Source organism: Sprattus sprattus (genome assembly GCF_963457725.1).
Source record: "Sprattus sprattus genome assembly, chromosome: 13".
NCBI classification, from domain to species: Eukaryota; Metazoa; Chordata; class Actinopteri; order Clupeiformes; family Clupeidae; genus Sprattus; species Sprattus sprattus.
In genome coordinates, this window is record NC_137911.1 from 9,198,525 (window position 1) to 9,224,770 (window position 26,246).

General features: G+C 47.4%; 1 protein-coding gene across 1 annotated transcript in view; it reads right to left on the reverse strand.

The window, feature by feature from the left end:
• mapkbp1 (mitogen-activated protein kinase binding protein 1) overlaps positions 1–26,246 on the reverse strand; it is a gene marked incomplete at both ends in the record, with an annotated part of 45,791 nt that overhangs the window by 15,766 nt on the left and 3,779 nt on the right. Inside the window, 11 exons of the mRNA XM_080850069.1 lie at positions 400–581; positions 1,946–2,083; positions 2,936–3,125; positions 4,630–4,790; positions 6,490–6,507; positions 7,544–7,726; positions 8,477–8,614; positions 9,075–9,245; positions 11,568–11,625; positions 12,851–12,913; positions 25,181–25,272. Coding sequence (XP_080706195.1) covers positions 400–581; positions 1,946–2,083; positions 2,936–3,125; positions 4,630–4,790; positions 6,490–6,507; positions 7,544–7,726; positions 8,477–8,614; positions 9,075–9,245; positions 11,568–11,625; positions 12,851–12,913; positions 25,181–25,272 — 1,394 coding nt within the window. The remainder of the gene's footprint in view (positions 1–399; positions 582–1,945; positions 2,084–2,935; positions 3,126–4,629; positions 4,791–6,489; positions 6,508–7,543; positions 7,727–8,476; positions 8,615–9,074; positions 9,246–11,567; positions 11,626–12,850; positions 12,914–25,180; positions 25,273–26,246) is intronic.

Genomic DNA, 26,246 nt, shown 5'->3' on the forward strand with positions numbered 1-26,246 from the left:
AAGTGGCCTTGCAGTAATCTGCACACACCACTGGACCATGCAGCTCACATTAGTGCACGCTGAGCTACCCGTTTTACGCCTGACACCTCGCAAAAACAAGCATGGCTCCCCCCCCCCCTCTCTCTCCTCTCTCTCACACACACACACAAAACATGATCAGATACACACACACAAAGTCATGAACACCCCCCCCCCCCCTCTCTCTTTCTCTCTCACACACACACACACACACACACACACACACACACACACACACACACACACACACCACCCAGCCCTCTGTAGGGCAATTAACAGGAATCATTTTCAGGCGGAGGAGCAGAGGCATGATGCGGAACAAAGAGGAAGAAGCCTTGTTGTTGTTGTTTTTTTTTGTTCTTCCATTTCGCGGTTCCGTACCTCAAGGTGCCGTTGCGGTCCCCAGTGGCCAGGTGCTGGCCATCCGGGCTGACGCACATGGTCCTGATGCCCGTGCGGTTCTCGGACGTCTGTGGGTCGGCCTTCTCTGTGTTGCCGTCGGTGCAGTCGGGGTCCACCAGCGCAGAAGTGCTGTTGTCCATGTAGATGACCTTCTGCAGGTCCTACAACCACAACAACACAAACAGCAGTTCACATGGATATCCTAAATGAGGAAAAATCTCCTCAATGAAAAGCAACCCTAATTCAGTAGTAACAGCTCATAGATGCATTTCACATTAGACCAGTCAATATGAAAAAGCAAAATAGGTTCCTGTTTTTCAGTGGCCTTTTCAAATGACAGTGTAACAAGCACAGCTCTATGGGAGGAAAGAAATACGGTCTAAATTGCTACAGCTTCCAATTTAGTTTCGCTAAATAAGGTGTGCTGTAAGACCAGGGGGAAATCTGCGTGAGAGGAGGACTACATCTTCAGTCTTCCACAGGTGTGAAAGTAAGGCGGGGGAGAGAGAGAGCGCTAAAAGCTCTGAGGTGAGAATGGTGTCAGTGGAATCCATACGGTGCACCTGCTCAAGCAGTTCAAGGGAAAGTGTCTGTCCATGTAGAAAACTCTAACGCAGTCTATTGACGGCTTATGGATTGGGTGGAGAATGCCTAGTATAGAGCCAATCTGCGTGGGTTTTTTTTTAGGGGAAAGTCACTTTCCAAGGTGCCCTTTTGGACTGAGAGAAAAACATCAATAGCCCTCTGTAGATCATGTGACTGAAGTAGGAACTGAAGTCCTCTCAAATTCTTTGAAAAGACACAGCAAAAAACAATACCAGCCTCATACCAACTTTAAACCATGTTTTAATAATGACCACATGCCTATTCTTTTGACCTCCAGAATCAGAACTTGGTTACTTATAGACTACTTGAAACAGACCAGGAATGATGGAAAAAAAAAACATCAGAGGTGACCCATCTGGGATCAAGAACCACCCCAGCCTCTTAGTTAAAACAGAGCTCTAGAATCATGGCTACCTCCCTCAGCCAACTCGCAGGCAGCAGGCGGTTAAGTGGTTAAGGTCCTACATGTTTCATTCTGACCACATAACATAACTAGGTTTTTGACCTGCAGAACCAGGAACAGGTTGGATAGAACTGGAAGGATAGAAAAAGTCCAACCGGACGTTGACTGTCCAGCATAAAGAACTACCTCACATTTAAGTGCAGATCTACAGATCATGGTGACCTCCTTCAGCCTAGTATGAATGTGCCTGACACTAGGCAGCAGGCTGTTAGATGTGCCTGACACTAGGCATCAGGTGAGGGCAGCAGGCGGTTAGATGTGCCTGACACTAGGCATCAGGTGAGGGCAGCAGGCTGTTAGATGTGCCTGACACTAGGCATCAGGTGAGGGCAGCAGGCGGTTAGATGTGCCTGACACTAGGCATCAGGTGAGGGCAGCAGGCGGTTAGATGTGTCTGACACTAGGCATCAGGTGAGGGCAGCAGGCGGTTAGACAGGCAGGTCTTCCCTCACTCACGTTGCTGATGACATTGCGGCTTAGGCTGGCGTTGTGTGCATCCGTGTTCCACAGGCGGACGGTGTTGTCTGAGGAGCAGGTGAGGAAGGAGCCGAGGGGCAAACATGGCTGCTCCCCTTCTCTGGTCTCTGGATACATCTGAGGACGCATAATATAAACTTTAATGAACTTTCACGCCAGTACTCCCCAGCTCCGCTCCAATAGGATCTATTATTTATCATTAAATGTAGGTCATATGTGGAGACCAAGTGTGGCCAAGTTGGGGGAAACAGGGCAAGTCTACGGACCCAGTGACATGTATAAAATATCATCTCTAGGCCAAGTAACTAGGATAACTCTACCTGAAACCCGCTCTGCATGAGTAACACAACTTCATCATAAACATGTCCTGAACATGTCATAGCAGTTACCACGTTCCATCATCATGGCATATAATGGTGTATAATAAATATTATTGGCTATGCTTATGACAGTTTTTCAGATCAGTTAATTAGCACAGATCATTTATGGCATCTAAACTTCGAAAGGCTGTCAAAACCATTACATATAATGGCAATATAACACTGCAATGACACCAATAACTGCTTGCTACAGTAACTAATGACAGTTTACAGTGATTACTGGATCTTGCATGTGTTGTCAATTAACCTTGTGTCCATCAGTGACATAAATATGTCATTCATTCTCTCCCTTACACTCTAAATCTCCACACACACACACACACACACACACACACACACACACACACACACACACACACACACACACACACACACACACACACACACACACACACACACACACACACACACACACACACACACACACACACACACACACACACACACACACACACACACACACACACACAGGTCTCCCACCTCCAGTACAGCAGCTTTAAAATGTCTCACCAGACCTGAAGGTATCTTGGCCCCTGTACGCCCCATAAAATCAGTACCTGCCCCCCTTACACACATTAGCATGCCCTACCTCCACGCTCCACACGCAGGCCGAGTGGTAGAGGGCCGAGTAGACCTTCCCCACCTTCCGGAGGTCCCTCACGTCCCACACATACAGGCTGTGGTCGTTGTACACGCACGACAGCCAGCGGTTCGTCGGGTCATACGACACGGCCACCGTGTCTGGGTACCGTGCGTCTGTCTTGTAGTTGAAGAGGTGGCTGATGGGAAAATGAAAACAGGAGAGACTGAAATGTGGCGCATTTAAAGATTTCATCCTCTCTTGTTTATCCTCTTTGTATTGACTCAATAACTAATAATTAACTTAAAAATGTTGAATGCATATTTCCAATAAATCTAGCACAGTCCAATGTTTCCTTAAAGGACAGTGTTGTACCATAACACAGTGCTGGTGTCTAATGTTGTAACTAAGACAAGAGCAGTTAAATGAGAAGACCGTAACAATGGCAACAGTTTCTTAGTGACTAGCTGCACAGCAGCACTGGCGGCTCAGCTGGCCTGCAACTGCAGATGGAATGTTCCGGTGGGACATAAAAAATCCCTCTGCAGCTGAGAAGCTTGACCATGCCGTGTCAAACTACACGCCCCTAACTTGACACACACACACACACACACACACACACACACACACACACACACACACACACACCTGTACACACAAGCACGCAGAGTGACAAAAAGGCCTGCACTAACTCACGCACACTCACTTGCTCACTCATGCACACCCACACCAACACCCAAACACACACACGGAAAACAGAAGAGCAGAAAAAAAATCCCAACCAAACTCTCTACATATTTATGAGCAGAGCTTGCATGCTCCTGTCAAGCAGACATTTTCTGAAGGGCCTCTAGAGGACAAACAAGCCCACAGATGGACCTGTACACAGCATATGTCCAGGCTGGAGACGAATACACAAACATACAACCCAAATACGTTTACAAAAGGGGGGGAGGGACAGAGAGAGAGAGAGAGAGAGAGAGAGAGAGAGAGGGATTGAGGAAATTGCTTTTCTTTCCTGAGATGGCTCTGAAAAGCTTTTTGCATATGCATGGCATTAGATGTGAGCTGGATACCATACCAAGCTACGCCAGTCTGGACTGCTGCCTCAGCACTGACCAGATACACAAGCTGCTCTGGGCTACAATGGAGCCGTTCGTCATACCCCGCGTATGATCTCAGTGACATTTTCAGTGGATAGCCACAACATTGATAAAAGGCCTTAATTCCCGCTGCCACGTACACAATGCAGTGGATTGGATTTCTTGCTATATCCGACAGCACTGTGCATACCGTGCACTGTGAAATACAATGAAAAGCATGTAATCACCACAGTCTTTTTGTGCTCTGTGAAACCTGCAGACCTTTGGACTTCCAAACACTGGATATTTTATAACAATATAGTCCTCAGACCACAGGCACTTGAGTAGAGTATGTTCCATGAGGCCCTCCAAAAGGACCTAGACAGGATCTAGCTGTTTGTACGTAAACTATGTCTTTGTTTTCACCATGAGTCAGCTGACGAATGTAGTAAGGCCAGTTCCACCGGACTTATCTTTCATCACTGGTAACGGCACAGAACCATGACAGACATCAGTTCCTTTCGTCCATCGGCACTGTTCTATTCATTTACCTTGGGAACACACTGTGCAAATGTGTGAGTGTGTGTGTGTTGTTTGATGTGTCGTGCATACGGGCCTCACCTGGCCTCCACCACGGTGGCGATGTCTGTCCCCAGGCTGTGGGGCCGGGGCAGTGTGCATATGAAGTGCAGGTTGATGGGGCTGAAGGCCCTCACTGTGCCATCAGCACAGCCACAGAAGATCAGGTCCTCCGTCACAGACAGAGAGGTGGCCATGGTGGTCTGGAAAGAAAGAGAGAGAGAGACAGAGAGAGAGAGGGAGAGGGAGAGAGACAGAAAGAGACGGAGAGAGAAAGAGAGAGAAAGGAATGAGTATCAATCCACTGAGCTTAATGCTGTGGATCGTGTGCCCCAGTGAGAGGGAGATGAGCTCATGAGATTGAGATGTGTATCCAGAGCCACAGGTCTACAGGCCCTCTCCCTCCCCACCAAGGACCCACTGGCGCTTTAATAAAACCTCCCCTCTACTAAGTGAGAATAAACTGGAGGAAAAAAACAGCTTGTAAAGTGGAGAATGGTTTAATGCAGTGATGACTGGTTCATGTGCAAGGGTGGCGGTGGTGAGCGCAGTGGGATTTTTGTGCTTTAGGCAGTGATCTGAAATTCTGTCCCAGCTTCCAGGAGAAAGGAGAGAGTGAGATTTCGTTTCATGAGCTCTTTTGAGATCAAGGGGACCGGCTCTTGGTGCCTCTGCGCGGGTGCCATTTTATCCATGCAAGAATGTCAGAGTGTCACATGCTTTCATTTCTCTCCTTCTCCTCCGGACCCCTTAGCCGTTTGCGATCAAAAACTAATTTTTGAACATCACGGGTCAACGCACAGGGGCCCCTTGAAGATGTAAGAGCGACTTCATTTAAGATGAGCGTTTGCCACTCATTGAATAGTTATTTAATCCAATTAACCCAGAGACTCAATCTTTATGCACAAAGTCAGCAATAAACATGGAGGGAATATTTATGATGGGTAGGAATCAATTTTGGGTCAGGTTATTATTTTTTTTGTCCTTCTTGTTGATGATCAAATCATGGAATGGAATGCCATGCTCTTGTAGCCAATGAAGCGTAAGACAGAGAGGACATTGTCTCCCCCTCCTTTTTTTTCTCCGCTCCATCTTTCTCTCTCTTTCCCCGTCTCGTTCACTCCAATGTAGCCAGGCAGCGGTGGGCTTCCACAAAGACTGGACTGTGAGAGGGTGCCCACCTGCTCTGACTGCGACCCAGTTTGACTATTAGCGCACGGGTGCAGCCACCCTATCTGCTATCTAGATTGGATCTGTGCTCTGGATCCGGGCTGTGTTTTTGGGGGGGTGGATGGGGGGATGTTGAGTTCACCCCGAGGTCATTCAAATCTCACTAAACGTCAGCGGGAGTCATGCACTCTCCTCATGCCTGGAGGGAAAAACAGGCCCATTACATCTATGTTGGCCCTTTTCACTCTGAATAGCCATCTAAAAGGTTCTCAGTTTGCACGTAGACCCAAAAAATGGAACCAGGTTCTGTGGGTATGAATAAATCATCACCATCACCGTCCAACAGATGCAAGGTTAACCTCAGTGTGGTCCTCTGTTCTCACAGCTCAGCAGAAAACAAAAGTTAGGCGCAGATGAAGCCACCACAAGAACGGACTCCAAAATGCCACCGTCCGGTGGGAAACCACCACGCACTGGATGAAGTGTGAAGACGAAGTGATTGACGAAGAGTGAGAGGGGACTGTAATGAGGAAATGCATTAGTCTACAATGATTAGCATAACGATGACCTCCGACATCAAGCACCCGATGGAATGGACAGCTGGGCGTGATTGACAGTGGTGCTCTAGGGTCCCCAGCCAATGAACAGTGGCACTGACAGGAGAGTTTGAGGGGGGTGGGGCTTTAAGATGTGACACTGAGGCGACAACTGCAGCACAGATAAGCGACTTACTGTGATACTGTCGTTTTTCTGGACAGTGTGTAAGGAGAGAAGAAGCACAACACACTAATATTAGACAGCGGCATGGGAAGATTAACACGTGCTCAGCTTCACACACACACATACAGACAGACACACACACACACACACACACACACACACACACACACACACACACACACACACAGACACACACACACAAACACACACACACACAGACACTCACACAGACACTCACACACACACACACACTCACACAGACACACACACACACTCACACAGACACACACACAGACACTCACAAACACACACACACACAGACACTCACACAGACACTCACACACACACACACACACACTCACACAGACACACACACACACTCACACAGACACACAGACACACAGACACACACAGACACACACTCACACAGACACACACACACACTCACACAGACACACAGACACACACAGACACACACACAGACAGACACACACAGACACACACTGGCTAAAAATGACACACACACACAGCAGGGCCTCCCCTCACGAGAGAGACAGCTGGGATTTGGGAATGACAAACATTTAGCCGACGAAGCCCATGAGAGGAGTTGGAGGTACTGCATCAGACCTCCATTAGGCCATACACCTTAATGACGCACACCCTGGGATCAAAACACTCATCGCTGTGCCGTCTGCTGAACCTTAGGAACCATTTATTTCCAAAGGGAACACATTTTGTAACAGAATATCTGGTGAAGCAGACTTAGGGTATCAGGATCCTCCTATACACAATCCAACTCAGGCCACTCCTTCACTGGGGGCAGAGCCTTTAAGCTGTGCCGCTCAACCTCAGCAAGCTCTTAATCCTGAGAGGAAAACAACACTAACAGGCTATAGCTGTTCAGGTACATGAGTCAGCTTTGGAGTAGTCAATGAATTGCCTCTGACTGGTATGTTTGTTGCTAATCGAGGGGCTAGTCTCTGCCCACTTGAGTGTAGTTTATCTAGGGCAAGGCATGGCTGGTCTCCACATTTGTCCACGGATGAATGGATGAGGCCAAACTCACCCGCAGCTCCACCCACTTGTCCAGCAGACGCTTGTCGTTGAACTCGCACAGCAGGCCCGAGGTGGTGATGCAGAAGGTGCTGTCGGCCTTGCGGCCCTTCCCACACGCCACGTCGCTGAAGAAGTTGTTGCGCAGCTCGCCCAGCAGACCGGAGCGGCCCAGCAGGGGCACGGTGGCGTTCACCTGAGGGCAGATTGGGATGGGGGCACTTTCAGTAAACACTCGCGACACACTCGCCACTCGTAACAAAATCAATCCAAAAACACGCCCTTCACAATCGCATCAGGAAGCAAAGTAGTATGCAACTGTGAATGTTATTCAATGAATTAATCGGATGCAAAAAACTAAGACTTAAAATATAATCTGTGAAAAAAATCATTACTCAAATGCATTACTTGACTTAAAGCAGCTTGCAATTGCAGAAAGGAGGTAACCTGTAATGCTGCTTTGAGTTGGGATGCCTCTTGGGAAAAAGGCAGTCAAATTCTGAGGAATAAGCCCATCTAGAATCAAGGATCTTTCATTTGCGCTCAAAACATGGAGAAAACTCCATGCCGAGTCAGTATTTTTGGTGTGGAATACCGTATTAAGCATTCTGGTTTCTCAGCGAAAATGAGATGCCAATAACGCTGGAATCATCTACACTGCAGTGAGCCGAGCTGACATGAGGGTGTCGGGGTGGTAGAACTTTTGATCATTTGCATTATACATCTCATGTGCACTTTCGCCTGACTCTTCCCTGACCGACATTGAACTGAACCCGCCACTGGCTCAGCATGTTTCTCCACCGCATTGAAACCCCACAGGACCAAGGCTCTGGGATCAATAAAGACCCGAAACGGACTTTCCCACACGAGCAAGAGAAACGTGGTTTGTGGTCAGAGGATTTGGGGTGCAGAGGTCGAGGGGAAAGTGTTCTTTTGGCAAACAGACCTTGGAGGACTTGGTGTGATCCAGGTACCAGAACTTGACGTGTCGGTTCCCTGCCGTGACGAAGTAAGAGCTGCATTCAGAGAAGGACACGGCCGTCACTTTGCTGGACACCTTGTTGGAAGCCACCACAACGTTTTTCTGGAAGGATAAGTGTGTTGGACAGGGACACAGGGAGAGGGACAAGGGCAGAAATTAGTTTTGGCATTTGTGTAATCAGCATTTCCTGTGTGGAAATGAAAAAAGGAAACAAGCTCAGAATAGACCCTCAATAGATGAAAGAGATCTGTCAAGGAGGTAGACTTGGTAGTTCTTTAGTATTTAACCAGAGCAGTGTACACATTTATTAAACTGGCACTCTTTGTACAAAATATATTTGTCATTCAAAACAAAAAAAATCTGCGAAGCTGGGCCCTACACTTACATATAAATGTATTTATTTAGCACACACTTTTATCCACTGTGACTAACAGTATTGCACAGATACACATGTTCATCAGTATGTGTGCTCTCTGGGGATGGACCCTATGACCTATGAACTATGATCTAGGTAGCCCTTTCCTCTACCAGACATAGCTCTATGAGGAGGAGCTTTAGTCACCTTCCAGGCCCAGACGTTGATGATCATGTCGTGCTGGTAGCCCACGCTGATGATGTACTTGCTGTTGGGGGAGAAGGCCACGCAGGAGATTCCATACTTGTGCTCCTGGAGCTCCGCCACCTGTGTCCGCTCCGCCACCTCCCACACCCGCACCGCCGGCATGTGCCCACTCTGGACCGGAGAACCGAGGGGAACACAGAACCAGAGACGGAGGGAGAGTGAATTTAGTGAATACGTCAAAGGTATGGGATTTCGAAATTCCATAACTTTTCCAGGATTTACATGCCTGTGGGAACTCTAAAATGTTTTGTGTATTTACATTAGTGCCTTGGATTGGTGCTGTATATTGACATTATGTATTCCATAACAACTATGCATTTCAATCTCATTTTCAATTAACAAATCAGAGTGTGTGTGAGAGGTGGAGAAAGGTGAAGGAAGAGAAAGAAAGAGAGAGAGGGAGAGAGAGAAAAAAAATAAAGAAAATAGTATAGGCATGTGAGAGACAGAGACATTGAGGCAAAGGCAGACATGCATACTGAAAGATGAGTAATACGTTTAATCTATGCAAAGCAAGAAGTGGAGATATTCAAACTGCTTAGTACGGAGACACACATCATCATACCCACAGAGACACACTGAGACAACCGTGCTGACTTTACACAACACTGCACTCCAGCCACCTCCAACACGTGGCGGTTTGATTAGAGCCTTTATCTCCCTTACGCAACACGATCGAGCACTGAAGATCATGGGTGACAAAATGGGGACGGGCGAGGATTTAGCGCCGAACATCAGCGACCAGGCCACAGGGTCCTTTAACTGTTTTGACGCAGGTGGGTTTAGAAAGCCCCCAGTGTATCTATAAACCTCCCGCTACAATGATAACTCTTCAGCGGCTATCTCAGCACTTAAGTCAGCCGTGACGGCACCAGACAGCCATGAAAAGACTCTCATGCGCAGGGCTGTTGTTTTCACCGGGGGTTTATAAATATTGGGCTGGGGTTGTGTTTGAGAGGGAGCTCGCTCAAGCAAAGCAGAGCAGAGAGGAGCAGGGCCACAGGCGAACTTGAAGTTGGCAGTGACGGGGGACGAGGTGTCATGGTGCACTCCGGGGGCAGCGGGCCTAATAAGAAACAAACAGAGGCGGTGGAAACAGGCAGCAGCTGCTGATCCTCTAAGCTGACGGGGTTTACAGACGGAGGCTGGGGCTGGCGGGGAAAGGGCTCCCCGTGTAGGAGTCTAAGAGAAGGGGGAGGAGGGGTGGCATAGGGGTAGAAGCCACCCGCTGGGTCCCTTCTGCCCAAATCTCACTCGCTCGCTCGCTCCCTCTCTTCTTTTCTTCAACTCTCTTCTCCTTTATCAATTCTCTTTTCAGCTCCCCGTCTTTGCGTGTCACCAGAACCAGCCTGTGCCCTTTTCTGTCTGAGACGGCCTTACAAATCTTTTGCTTTCTACCTCCTTTCACCCCTTCTCTTCTTCTCACTCTCACTCTCTCACTCTCACTCTCTCTCTCCAACCTCCTCTCGTTTCTCGCCTCCGTTCACCTCTCCCTGACAGCAGGCTGGAGAGTCTGTGTGTAGGCTGGCACTGTGCCCCCCCCTCCCCGCGCGCAACCATGGCAACAGCGGTACGCACACACGCTCACACTTCGCATTCGCACACTTGACTAATATGCTAACACCAAATGGAAAGGATTAGCCTGCCTCTCTTGATGGGAGACACCGCCAGCAAGAAGGGGTTGAGTGCGATCCACGCGAAGGAAGCGAAAGACAGAGTGACAGAGAGGACGAGTGCACATCCCCCCCACCACGGCAATTACAGGGCTTTGCTATCGAGCTCAATCAAAATACCCCTCAAATGTGTAACGACAGACACAGCTAGAGGTGCAGGTGACACCATGGAGTACCAGTTTCCTCACGGCACACAGAATTTGCAATTTAATCTGTTGTTTTGTGCTGGATTACAAAAACACTTTCAACACAGCGCTGATGGGATTACAGAGGCGTGGCATCTGAAATATATCTGAATTACAGATGCGGGTAGACATCGCAGTTGGTTGCTAAAAAAAATCTTTGCTAATAGACTGGAAAGCAGCCATACTGTTCTAGAATCAGGGCTTTGGTGTTAGTGCTCTTTTATGTTACACCAACCAGATGCTTTTACAACGAGATTGGAGATTGCAAATGGGGGATTCACCACAACAGCACTCTAGCAGTGACTATTATGCAAACTATTATGGAGGCAAACTGCACACTTCTTACAGAATGATGTTTGCTTTCTTTTCACCCACTGTACAGACTCAGACCCCAGATCCTGTCACAGCAGGAGCGCACACAACCAGCTGAGCCGAGGCACATGAGCGATGTTTACTGTATGTGAGCACTGCCTTCTAAATGTAATATGGTGAATGCTAAACGCTAAAGGCTCAAGGCTAGGCTCGCTTTCCAACACTTCACATAACACGTCAGACTGAAGGTCTTGGGGGCTCACCTCTCCAGTGACCACATACTTCCCATCCGGAGAAAAGGACACAGTGGTGATGGTTTTCCTGTGAGGAGAAAGAGAGAGAGAGAGAAAGAGACAGGAGACAGAGAGAGAAAGAGAGGGGGGAGGAAGAGGAAGTATTGAGAGTGCTGCTGAAGTGAATGCATCCTGGCCTCCCTCCACCAGCTTCCTGTCTGCTCCACAATGACAATGGGCTGCACTCCAATCCAGCGTGACCTATAAATGCGCTCGCTCGCGTACAGGAAAAGACCCCTTCTGTATTCTAAGAGACTTCTGCGTAGCAGAAACCCCTAAACATATACAGTTCAGTGTACGGCCATTAGTCATTTAAGTGACCTGTGCACTGGAGATGTTCCCTAAGGAGCGTCCCCACGACACAGTCAGCTTTAGTCAGCACGGATCATTCTGTGTCAGAGAAACATGTCCTGGCTTGTGGTATGTCAACAGGTTCGGCCTTGCTTAAAGGCCGCCAACGATAATACGAAAAGTAAACAAGCTCAACTCAAGGCTGTTTGTTCCTGACTGTTCTGGCCTGTTAAAAGGAACCTTGCGAAAATCTCATAATCACCACTTTGTAACTCAAGCTAAGTGGTTAGTTTTCCACTCAGATGTGGGTCTGCTAAAACTACCTATTTGCATTTCCCTACAGTGGAGAACAGGCATATCTAACAGACAGATCTAACTCCTGTATGCTTCTATGCATTTAAATAAGCCCTACAGTTTCCTGAACCATCTCTACGCCTTCACATGGGTATCAGAGATCCCAATTAGCCTAGGCTAACCCTAGCAGTTGTCAAACAGGTGGTCCAGGTCCAGTGGCTTCTGCAGCTGAGGAGCACAGAGTCTAGGCTAGGGGGCAGCTGCGGCTTGGCTTTGAGGTCGGGGGCTGGCAGCCTCCATAATCATGGAGCTCTTTGGTGTTCGATTAAAAGGGGGTGATAATGACCAGGCTGACCGGCCTGTGTCAATTATGCAGCCAGCTGAGGACCAAACGGGCAGGGCATCATATGGCAACGAACTAACAGGGTTAAATATAACAGAAGCATTAGAATAGCAAGTTGGTATGAAAGACAATGCTAGATTAAGAGGCAATATATATAGGGTGACTGTCTTACATATGAGGTAGGCATTGCATTCATTGCAAATCATCCAAGGCACTTGTGCAGTTACTGTATATGTTTGGGATAAACCATTAGGTTATTAATAGTATTTCTCATGTGGCTTATTGTCCATTGCCTCCAGGAGATGGAGAGAAACTGAAGTCATACCTGAAGCTGTTGACAATGTGATGCTGCTTGTTCTTTTTGGGGTTCAACAACACCACGACACATCTGAGAGAGAGAGAGAGAGAGAGAAAGGGTGAGATGCAGTTAGACATTTTGCTCAGAACAGATAAAGCACGTTTTTTAATGTGGAGTAATATTTCACTGGGTAGGTAACACAATAACTGACAACAGCAGGAGAAAATACAGCAAGCAATATCCGCCGCAGCTTCAGCGGCTACCACTGTTATTATCATAACTGACAGACGGGCCGTTAGACTGAGTGATTCTCAAGAGCCTCCCAGTGATCCAGCCATTTCCATGCAGGCTGCCCCATGTGGGTAAGCGTGTGTGTGACTCCCTTACTGAGAAAGACTCTGTGTGTGCCTTTGCCTGTGTGTGTGTGTGTGTGTGTGTGCCTGTGCCTGTGTGTCTGTGCCTGTGTGTGCCTGTGCCTGTGTCTGTGTGTGTGTCTGCCTGTGTCTGTGTGTCTGTGTGTCTAGGTGTGTCTGTGTCTGTGTGTGTCTGTGTGTGTGTGTGCCTGTGCCTGTGTGTCTGTGCCTGTGTGTGCCTGTGCCTGTGTCTGTGTGTGTGTCTGCCTGTGTCTGTGTGTCTGTGTGTCTAGGTGTGTCTGTGTCTGTGTGTGTCTGTGTGTGTCTGTGTGTGCCTGTGTGTGTGTGTGTGTGTGCCTGTGTCTGTGTGTGCCTGTGTCTGTGTGTGTGTCTGTGTGTGTCTGTGTGTGTCTAGGTGTGTCTAGGTGTGTCTGTGCCTGTGTGTGTGTCTGTGTGTGCCTGTGTCTGTGTGTGTCCTTTCCTTTGTTTCATCTCCTAACAGGGGAAAATCTCCACAATCCCCTGAAAGGGCCATAAACATGCTGGGGCTTTCATCATGTGGAATGGCCCTGAGTGTGGTGCACGCCGTGTCATTAAAGGCCAGCACTGAAACCGGTGGGGGGGGGGGGGGGGGGGGTGGTGGTCTGAGCTTTCATGCTGAAAACAGCACCCTCTCCTTGAGTGAAAATGGTCTTTCATTTGTTTTTCAATCGGTATATCACCTGTCTTAAGGTTTTGTTTTGATGTTGATGAAGATGTTGTTTCATTCACAACTGACTGTGGAGAAAACATAATGACACAGCCTGCACCCACAGGAGGGGGAAGAACTCTGAGATACCTTCAATGTTTCTCTTTCACTACAAGCATTGGAACTCAGCTTCGCTCAGAAAATAACCCCTGTTGAAGGGTGAAGGTTTGCAGTGTGTGTGTGTGTGTCTGTGTGTGTGTGTGTGTGTGTGTGTGTGTGTGTGATGTAAGAAGATTGAGATGTGCAGATTGAGAGGAAGATCTAAAAGTCATGCAAGAGCTGTAGTTTCTTCAAACTCACCAAATTCAAATGCACCCTTTGACACACAAACAAAGCGAGACAGAGAGTCTTGTAGACACCCACCCACCACTCAGACTTCCTGGGCCTTAGCTATACGAATTTTGGCCTCGGATGCTGGCTAAGGGCCATCTGTCGGGCTTGTCAGTAAACATGGCGAGACAAAGCTCTGGAGCCTTCAGCTCACACTTTACGGTGGGTGTCACTTCCACATCCATCTGAGGCCCAATCCCAGGCCCGGGAGCTTCGTAAGCCCACAATGCAACGCTGTTCCATCTCCATGCCCACAAGCAGCAGAGAAAGAGGCGTCTCCTCTCTGAATCAGCCCTGATGCTCCCACTGTGTCGTGTTTCACAAGCCTGACTGCAACAAAGCGGTGGCCCCAAGGGTGGGGGGAGTTGGGGACTGGGTTCTCACATATCAATAAGACATTTCTCAGCGAGCCCAGAACTGAACTGCAAATCCAGACCCGTCCTGTCGTTCGATGGTACAGAGACGTATGACCGAGGTCAACCTGGGAAAGTAATGAGGAAGAGCAGGGCCAGGTCCATTGACAGGCCATAATGCCATGATTGGCTTGAGTAGTGGCAGGTATTTATAGAGGCCGCTGAGAGGATTGGCAGCACCCAGATCAATAGGAGGAGGAGGAGGAGGACGGGATGGATGTGGCTCTGAGGGCGCCAAATTAATGACCACACCTCTTCTGAGGTACAGGATTGTGTGTGCCTGCGTGCCTGTGTGTGTGTGTGTGTGTGTGTGTGTGTGTGTGTGTGTGTGTGTGTGTGTGTGTGTGTGTGTGTGTGCCTGTGTGTGTCTGGAATGTTCTTACACAGTCTTAGTTCTTACACAGAGTTCCAGTATGTCTACAAAGAGTGCAAAGTGCGAAACAAAGAAAAATATACACCAAGAACAAATACATACACTAAGAAAGAAAGAAAGAAAGAAAGAAGTAAAGAAAGACAAAGACATAAGGAGAAAGAAACAAAGAACGACAGAAAGGAACAAAGACTGAATGAAAGCCAGAAAGGCAAACTCAAGCCCAGCCATCCATCTCCTCCTCCTCACATCAGTTGCCCCATGCAGGGTAAATGCAGTGCAGGGGTGCAGCTGGTGGACCTAGCCCCGGTCTGTTTGGAGGTTTTATTGAGCGGGCTCGTCTTTCACCCCGACGGGAGAGGAATCGGGGCAGTATGCAGCAAACTCATCTGAGCCCAGACAGATTATCGATAAAATTCCTCCTTTCAAAACAGACACACTGAGATACCCTGCCTCCAGGCTGCGGGGGTGTTTGAAAATGAGCAAAACCTAAAGACCCCCCCCATTCTTCTTCAGTTGCGAAGTTATAACATCTATGTCAGGGAGATAGAGAAATGGGGGGGGGGGTGGGTTCCCTTTCCTCTTCCCTCCTGGGTTGATCTGCAATGCCCAATCTCTCTCTCTCTCTCTCTCCCTCCACCCAGGAGAGTCTGAAGAAAGATGTCTCCTTGAAGAGGGTGAAATGGGGGGGGGGGGGGGGGTGTGAAGCATTGCCACAGGGCATTTTCAGACTAAGATGCATCTAAATGAAGCCTGTGCTCAGCCGCACCACAGTAGACTACAGAGATACTGTACACGGAAACATGCCCATAAGGAAAGATGGCTCCAATGAACATATATGTGTACGTCTGTCTGCGTCTATTTTATTTTGATCCTTCTGTTGTCATCATTGTAGATGTCTTCCTATAATTGTAAATGAGAGTAGACATATGGCTTCATGTAGGTCAATCCTCTGAATATAATGCATGGCAGTTCTATGTTGAAACCATTGAAACCAGTATTCATAACCTGTACACGGTCTTAAGCCCAAAGTGCACAGATGATGTGCATTCATTACTTCTATGGTAGCATAAGCTGACCTACTTACAGTGGGAAGCTAGAACAGAATGTCCATGCTACAGAAACAACCCAATTCTATGGTCCTTACAATACTTATTTATTCTGATCATTGGTCATCTCAAGCAGCTCTTAGCACACACACACACACACACACACACACACACACACCCACACACACACACACACACACACACACACACACACACACACACACACACACACACACACAAACCCTGTGTGTTTACTGTCCTGGGTGTGATGTGTGCACTCCAAACAATTAGTCTGTTTACTTGCAAAATACACAAGCATTTCTTCACAGGTCTGTGTTTGCTCAAAGAAGCTGTCTCTTTGTGTGAGACATTACTAGGAAGGGAAAGGTGCTCATTAGTGGGAAGGTTTCCACCCTTCCAGAGGGTTTTGTTAGTATAAAACTAAGACAAGTTAAGAAAGAATCAGTTCTTCATTTAGATCCTATAGAAAGACAGAAGAGGGCGTAAATCATAATCCTAGTTTAATTTCCCATGTGGAGCTCAAACACAGATGAATTGTGGGCTAATTGACTTTAGACAAAACTGTCTGCGACTTAAGCGTATGCAAATCTTACATGGATAAATATTTAACCTATTTGAATTAAAACTGCATGACATTTGCATTTTTACGACCTAAAGTTTTTGCACTCTGTGACAGAATTAATATAAAACACCTCAGCACGTTTACTACACAGAAAAGAATATATATTAAAAAAAAACAGAAGAAACCCATTTTTTTTGTACAGTAAGGACTGTGCTGTACAGATGCTAGCCTCAGTTCATGCCTCCTCCCTCGTGGTCTTTACAGGGCACAGTGCAGCTCCAGGGGATCTAGGCCAGTCTTGGCCCTCTCACCCCTCTATAGTGGACAGATTATTATCAGGCTGAGCCGGGACAATGGCGGTCCTCTGCCAACCGCGCTGATTCAGTGGATGGAAGAGGAGCGCTGCGCTAACGCTACAGAGCTCCAGTCAAGCGTGGCAAACTGTTGACTGCGCCGCACAAATGAGGGGCATGGCTGAGGGTCCAGGCTCGGACTCTATTTAGACAATCAATCTCTCTCTCTCCCTCCCTCCATCCCTCCCTTTCTTCCTCCCTCTCTCTTCACACACACACACACACACACACATATATATATATTTGTACATAAATACACGCTCAGATAATCTTGTTTTTATAACTTAGCAGTAATAAGAAACAGGCTCCCCGGGGCAGGCTGTACAAACAGACCTACTGTGCAGAAGTCATGGAGCACAGTGTGAAGAAAAAGGGGCGTGAGACTCAAATTCATTCTGCATTCTTCTGATGTAATGGTTTCTCGTTTCTTCCCTGCAGATGTCCTGCAGCCGTCAATTATTTGGACAGCGCAGGTCAAAGTGGACGCGTAGAGTACCTCCGAAGATAAGGCTTCGGCGCCCTGGCATTCTTGCAGAGCATGAAAGGCCATGCAGATGTGGTCAAACAGCTCCAGGAAACAGCGAAGGCAGCTGTTGTTTTTAAGAGTAAATATATGAGTCATTTTTGGTCACAACTAGCCTGAAGGTCAAAAACTGGACAGCCTCGCTCAGCTCAGCTGTGTAACATAACTGGCACAGCTATGCAAACCTAAAGTATAGGTTCACACCAACACCTTTTCAATAAATATTGTGGTTCAACATGTGCTACGATTGTGTGTGTGTGTGTGTGAGCCTGCACCCCACCTACAAACCCAGGCCAGGGAATGTACGAAGTGATGTCTGCTCCATGCTCCACGAGGCTGCCAAAACCCTGACGCTGGCTGCCTTCTCCACACTCTAAACACTAGCAGCCACATCGGTGCTAGGAGCCACACCCGGTGTCCTTCACTCAGAGTAAACCCAATGCGGTCTGGCCTCACCAGCCGAGGCTGCAGCTCCATGTTGAGTCAAACACTTAAGCGCCAAAACTCTGTGCTACAGCCGCCACGCTCACACATGGGGTACAAAAAACACACAACACACACACACAAAGTCTGGTTACCTGGAAACAAAATGAATCTCATCTCCCACCAAGGCATTTAAGGAGGAAGATCAAGGACTAGACTAGAGTATTCCTGCTTGAGATCTCTGTATTATTGAACAGCATGCTCCATTTCTGTACTGGAGGGATGATTCACACACTTAGCCATCTTGCATGCTGTGCGAATGAACAAATACCACAGAAAACAATAATGCTATGACAACGCAGCGGGTCACACGTTTCCCCAGCCTTGCCACAGACCCAGAGGTTCCAACCACTAAGATGACTACAGGAAATAAAGAGACAGACAGAGGTTGAAAGAAAGAAATGAATGGATGAAATTGTGAATGGATTTCTTCTCCAGATAGAGTGCCACAGTCTCATGTCGAGGGGAGTTCAACTGATTCCTACCGACCTTCCTGCTCTTGCTTTGAAAATACAGGGTGGCAGTCAACATGGCGACATCAAAAAATGTGGTAAATATGGCCTGCCCTAATACTACAGGAAATAGACCTGGTAAACAAAAGACAAGGCGTCATCATGTAAGACGAGCAGATGCATTCACGGAGGTGGGGGGGGGGGGGGGGGGTGGGTGCGGGGAGTGGCCGGAGCCCATCTGGTGGGCGCGGGATCAGGCAGAAACAGACAGGTGGTCAGGCCGCCACCCGTGGAAGTAGCTGTGGGGAGGGATATCAGATATCGGATTCCCTCCTGCCCCGGTCTGGCTCTTCAGAGCCCTGGCCTCTGGTGATCCCACATCAGCGGCACCGCACTGACCTCGCTCTGCCAGGGGTAACCCCGTGGAACGAAGCAGAACCTGATGGTGCTTCTCAGCCTCGTAACCACCGCCCCCACCCTGTGCAAAAATATGCAAGCGCGCACACACACACACACACACACACACACACACACACACACACACACACACTGACACACACACACACACACACACACACACACACACACACACTGACACAGATCTGAGGGATTCTGTCTGCATGCGTCTGGCAGTCCAAACACTTGCCAGATACACCCACCAGCCAAGAGGCAAAGGGTCTATCCCCTAAAGCCTCAATCCCCTTGCAGATCGACTGGTTAATGCCGCAGGAAATTGGAGGGAATGTTTTCAGTGTGTTTCTGTGTGTGTATGTGTTTGTGAACATGCATGTGTGTGTGTGTGTGTACGTACGTTAGTGTGTGTGTGTGTGTCTGTGTGTACGTACGTATATATGTGTGTGTTAACATGTGCACATGTATTGAGTGACTGGACACAGACTTTTTCTTAAGAAAAGCATCTGCATCTGGATCCCGGTTTAACTGGGAAAAACAACCTATAACAATTCAGCACTACCATTATAGCATAGGGGCTGTTAAGCAAATGGAAACAGAGGTAGTTCAGCTCAAAGCTGATATTACAAGACCGCCTCCTCCCACTCCTTCTTTCTAGAACCTTGCCTTCGGATGTTCCAACGTTTAAAGTGCACTTTCAAAGCCAGCCCTGTCCACTGTGAGGTAAACATGTTATTCAAGGCATTAGGCACCCCTTGGTGTAAATAAGTGCAATTGTTGCATAATGCAGCGGTGGAGAGCTTGCGTAACGACGTTTAAAATATGCCTTCCTTAACGAGGGCGTAGCAAGGTCACCTCAGTGCGTTTACACTGGTTATCCCTAAACTATGGCCCACCATTAACACAGCACTCAAACTGAGGATGAGGAGCAGTGAGATTGCCCTGTGCGAGGGTCTCCCAGGGGCCAGGCAGCCTATCCAGGTGAGGTGCAGGTGAGTGGCGTGGGGGAGGCTGCTGAGCTGAGGGGTGGTACGTGGTGGTGGTGGTGCTGCTCGTGCCTGGGACCCCCGAATGCTGCAATGCAGCAAAGCGGTAGACCACCCCCCAAAGCGTTTCAATGCGTCCACTCACTGCATTCCCTTGTTCCTTTCTTCCCTCCCTCCCTCTCTCTCCCCCCCCCTCAATGTGTCTCGGTCTCGGACACCCACGCACACCTTTTCTTGTTCTCTGTCTCTCTCTCCCTCACACACACACATACACATACATGTATACTGCATACACACACGTGCCCACAGTCACCTTCCCTCTCTCCCTCCCTCTTTCATTCTTTCACGCCCTCTCCGTCTCTCGCCATAGCTGCAGTGAGGCACTCTCTCCTTGCCAAGCCACACTCTCTCTGTCCTCAGCCATGCTCTCTCCGCACGTAGCGCTACTGACCCACTTTACTGCAGTGCGAGAGAGAGAGGGAGAGAGAGCAAAATAAAGAGATGGAGAAAAAGAGAGGAGGGGGGTGAGTGAGTGAGTGAGTGAGAGAGAGAAAGAGAGTGAGAGAACGGGAGAGAGAGAGAGGAGGGACCCTGACACACATTTTCATGCATGTTTGATTAATACAGTGGGCCATTTATGCAGGCTGCCTGGCACGCACTTCACATTCAGCCTCATCACTGAAGCTCATTCATAATAGAAAAAAAATCCTCCTCTGGCAGTTCAATAACATCACGGCGCACACACCAAGAGGAAGGGGGAGAGAAGAAGAAATGAGCCTACAGGAAAGACAATGGCTGAATTTACCTACAGAATCCATCACCATATCTGAGTGACTCAGAGAGAAAGGAGACAAACATCAAATAAACGGGCACATTAAATCAGCTAACATCATGGAGTGAGTGACTGGTCCAAGAGGCCAACGCGGAGTGAGACAACTTGCAGTCATTTGATAAGGAGATAGTAGCGTTTGGCTCTTTACCTACAGGGCAGGCAAAATGTGGCTGCCAAATAACAAGTGCTTATTATTTACATTCTCTTCATTCGGACAGGCTGGCTTTTCTGGTTCTTCCTGTCTCAGCGGATGAGTGGATGAAGGATGACGCACAATCTCACACAAACATGAACACTCACATATGTGCACACACACATGAACACTCTCACATCACATGTGCACACAAACATGAACCCTCTCACATGTGCACACAAAGCATGCATGATACAAGTATGTTCCGCAAGAGAACCATACCTAATAAGGACATCACTCCACAAATCCCTCGGACAAGCAGCTAAAAACACTGTTGGGAAATATTGAGGGGTTTCTGGAATCAACAATCTGTCATCTTTTTTTATTTCAACTGCAGATCACAACCGGACAAAGCCTGTAAAACTACAACATAACACCCTTATATTGTTATAAAATATGACATGTTTAGACACTGCAGACAAAAATGACGAGGATCTGTAGAGGAGTTAAAGTGAAGAAAAAAACAACAACAGTGATTCCTTGGAGCCTTACTAATAAAGCTACAACAGACCTTGAACTGTACCGAAAGTGTCTTGTGCAAGAAACAAGGCTTTCCATTTGGGACCCACTAGGAAACGTGGACAGCCCATTAGTGAGTTCATCTCTAATTAATAAACCTGCGCAGTCCAGTGCGGCCTCATTCACCGCGTATTACCTCACACACTAGGGAACACTAAAATCAATCTAGTTTTGACAATCACATGGAGCCAGACAAAGAGATAGTGTGTGTGTAAATCCAATGGCTGAAAACCACCAGAACCTTCCGTCAGACTTGGACCAGGGTGTTTAACACTTAAACAGTTTACTTCAGTGCAGCACTTCCAATAACTGAAAAAGACTGCAGAGAAACTGCCCATTGCCATGGAAAAATTTGGCTATGTCCGAGAATTTGTGTGGCAGTGGGCTCAGGGTCTCTGTTGCCTTTTCCAAGTCAATTGCTTTCGCAACTCCAACAAAGCCACGAAGGCTGTGTAATGGAATCAGCGCACTCCAAAATCCTATTACCCAATACTCCTAGCCAATACCCCAGACGCCAGTTTCTTCTTCGACAGCTGCAAGAGTTCTCTGATTGACCCTTTACACACACACACACACACATACACACACACACACACACACACTGTTCTCTCCTACAGTAAGACACACACACACACACACACACACAGATAGCAACTGTGAGTCCCTGAGTAAATTCATGAGCTGCTGACTGTGCACTGAAGGGGGGTCTTTGTGTGTGTATGTGTGTGTGTGGGGGGGGGGCTACAGTAGAAAATCTTTAGCTGCAGCTCAAATTGTGAAAATAAATTCCCACCACCAATCAGTCTCCATGTATGCTCACCTAAGCATCAGACTGAAAGCCACCGCAGCAACTTGAAGCAAAATCAGCTTAACTACTCCGCTTTGACGATGGACACACATACACACACACACACACCACACAGCCCTAACAATCAAATCCTAGTGCTGACATGTGTGTGCACACGCATATGTGAGACTGTGTGTGTGTGTGTGTGTGTGTGTGTGTAGGCTAAGGGGATAGTCCTTCAATCATGAACTACATGAGCCTAGAAAACTATGTGGACGTTCTCCCAAGCCAATCGTTTTTTGCTCCATCAATTCCACGGCGAGCGATGATGAGCGGCGAGATGAAAGGCACATGGCCGAGCCTGGTGAGGCCCAGACTGAAGACTCTCAGGGGTCTGACTCTTAACTCAACCGACCACCGACCACTGAGCACTGACCACTGACCACTGACCACTGCCTCTGATCTGCTCAACTGAGCCACTGGATGTCGTTGAAATTGATCAACTCTGCTTTGGCAGGCTCCTGCCAAATAAGCCTTATGTTATTATTGTTCTGCTTCTGCAGGGGAGCTTGCCCGGTTACAGCCCTGCTTTGGCCCGGATCTGTTCTCGAGTCAGGTGCTCTCGAGCGCATAACTGTTACCCAACGCCCTTCTGAAGTAAGAGACGCGCTGTAGAACTCTGCAGATTGTGAACTCACGAGACGCAGAGTGGCCGGAGAGGAGAGAGGACTGTTCACAAGACTCACACAAGCTGAGCACCAAAGCCGAACTTATCTAACTTATCTTAATGATATTTGGCAGCTGCCCCATGTGACCGAGTGGGGCTGTGTCTCTCTCTCCCCCACCATACATACTGTCAAGTCAACGCTGTTTTCTTGCAATGGTATGAGAACAATCTCACTACGACTTTTCTGGTTAGCAAACCAAAGTGAAAGGAAATGACATGAAACATTTCTGAGAACTAGCAAAACCTGTAGGACACATTCAGGTCCAGGGAGAATTAAAGGTCATAATTTCAGTAAAAGTATAATTTAAAACCGTAGGCAGTCATCTAAGCTCAAGAAAGACACTATTTAGTCTAGAGTCTAGAGTCAGAGTTCATGGTCTGCTATGACCCAAGGCCCCCTTCTGACATTTGCAGGGTTAGAAAACAACCTATTAGAAGCAGTGGACTTGGACATGGGCAGACAGAGTCAGAGAAAAACAAGTTACCAGTGATTTAATCTCTAATATGGACACAGAGTACTCCCAGTTCAACAGCCTTAAAAGGGAACTCCTGTTTAGGTTACACAATTAAATTACTGTATTAGGAGGGACAAGAAAGTAGTCTAAGAAAATGGTTACTGCATCTACAATAAGGGTCAAATGTAGTCTAGGTGTTATAGTACAGCACAGGAGGTTTACAATGGATACCATACATTCTTCGAATAGTTCAGACTCCTACGGCAAAACAAATCCACACAACCCATTGTCTGGACGAGTTCTGTGGGACTTCTGTTGGCCAGTTCATGCATTTCATCCAGTGTCAATGACTTAGAGCACTGTGAGTACCTGGCACACTGTAGGTCCCAGCACGAGTTCTTGCTGTAGCATCGGAACACTACTGATTAGGTTTCAGCTCCTTAGGATCTGGCGATTATTTGCTGACCAATTTATCAACTTGCATGGCTTAATTAATTGACAAGTTGATTAATTGCCTCTGTAAAACCCGATAGTGCCAGCACTAGACACTGTGAACAATGGCTGAACTCTGGCGCTGGAAGAGAATTCTCCAGTCACTGGATTAATCCTGGAGCTCTGAGGACGAGTCTGGACGCAGACTCATCTCCTTCCCTGCGTCACCTCAGCTGAGCTCATGAGGGACTCAGGCTGTCCACCTCAGAGCTTTAAACCTCTCCTTCCTGAGACAGCATTTCCTTCCAGGAGGCCACATGGCTTCCTTTGAAGGGTAAATACACATACGCTTGCGCACACACACACACACACACACACGCTTGAACACACATACGCATAGTCACATGCACACACACAAACCCACACAGAGACTCTCACACACAGAGAGAGAGGGAGTGATAGAGACACACACACACACACACACACACACACACACACACACACACACACACACACACACACACACACACAGACACACACACACAGCTGAGAGTGCTGAGAGACAAGTTTCCGTTCTCGCCTCCATGCTAGGAGTCCCTGGGCTCAGTTAAATCATCTGGCTGACTCCAGACCAGTGCTGAGGTTCATTCAGAATTCTCTTTGTCATTTTTATTCACATCTCTTTCCTTCAGCGGTCTTTCCAGGGACACCCCAGCCTGCAGCACGCTTTGAAAATGGGGGAGGAGGGATGAGAGTCGTGGACTACAGTGCCTTTGTGTTCCGTCTCGCTTGAGTTTGAATGTATTACAAGTCTAACAGTGGAAAATGGAAAATAATGACGGAAGGCAAAAGAATGAACACTGTATATAAAGTTATATATAATAAGCAGCCTGCCACAGTTCACAAACAAGACTGTGCAATGACACTGCACTATGCTTCACAACAACAATGGTCCAGTCTCAACCGTAAATGCAGCATCAGCACATTTCTGTCAAATCTGGAAGCAAAATTCTGTTTACAAACACTGAACTGTTACCAAGTAGCATAACACTACCATGGACTCTCCAACTAGAGAATTACTCCACTGATTCAAGTGCCTCTTTGAAGCCTCCAAGCCTCTCCAAGGAGCTTGGCCAAATCCATTAACACATTTGTCCCAAGTGGACACAAGTAAAGAGAGAACCCGCAAGGCATCACGCGAAGCATACACCCCCCCCCCCCCCCCCCCCCCCCCCAAACCCAACGGAAATACAGTTGTGTTTTTATCTGCTCCAGAGCTTCAGCGGTCCTATTGTTTGACGTTTTCCTTGTGGTGTTTCCTGTGAAGTGTTAGTTAGTGCTTCTGTCTGCACACTCACCCTGCAGGGTAGGCCACCAGGCCGGAGCGTGGGTCACTGGCCAACGCACGGTTTCCTAATGTGGTGATCCCCAAGACCTTCTCAAGCGTGACCTGCAAGAACAGCAATAAAGAACCAAGTTGACATGGACACCATATTATCGTATTACGCCGCTATTATAACAAACAGTGGACAAAACAAGGAGGACAATAAGGAAACTGTTGTCATGAGAATAGCATTGGCCTGAAGTAGATAGCTGGTCTGTTTTGTTGTGATGGTGTTTCCATGTTTGGCAAGCAAGTCAGAGACTCAACCCACACAAAGCAAGATTATAGAGGAATGTGATAAAAGTCCTGTTCACAGTTGAGACAATCTGAAGAGACATCAACAAACCTTAGCAGAAAAACCTTAACTGGAAGGAGTCAAAGCTCCCTCTCAATATGAATGAGGAAAAAGTGCAGTTGGAAACAATAAGCATACATAACAATAACACCGCAGAAGAGGATTTGTACTGAACTGTGCTATTGTACTGATCAAGGAAACTAGGTCACACTTCCTTTGTTCCTTGTTGATTATTATTGAGTGTTTGACAGGTCGGAAGTTGTCATTGAGTTACTCTGATTTGCAAACTGTGTTGCCAACTAGGCCCTGTGTAACTCTTTAATTTATCTGGACTAGGTGCAGTGATTCTACTTTAGCTGCTGTACAGTAAACATGATCAGGAGCAACATGCTGCAGATTTAGTCAATTCAGCTGGAATTTCACTTATTAGAAACCTGGCTGACCTTGGATAACTTAAATGTCTAAAGAAATTAAAATTCAAAATTTGTCACTGTAGTACACACAATGAAAAAGAAACATTACATTAACAAAGATAACAACAGGTAAATATCTTCTTCATCAACTTCTCATCTAAACTATTGTCTAGCTGAACTGCTAGCTCAAGGTTCTTATAATCTTATATAGGGCCTTTTATTATAATCTTGAGCCAAACACCAACATCATGGAGTTAATTCCCATGGAACAAACACATAGTTAAAACATACATCTTCTGCATGTGTTAAGTAACTTTAGACTAAACTGTCAG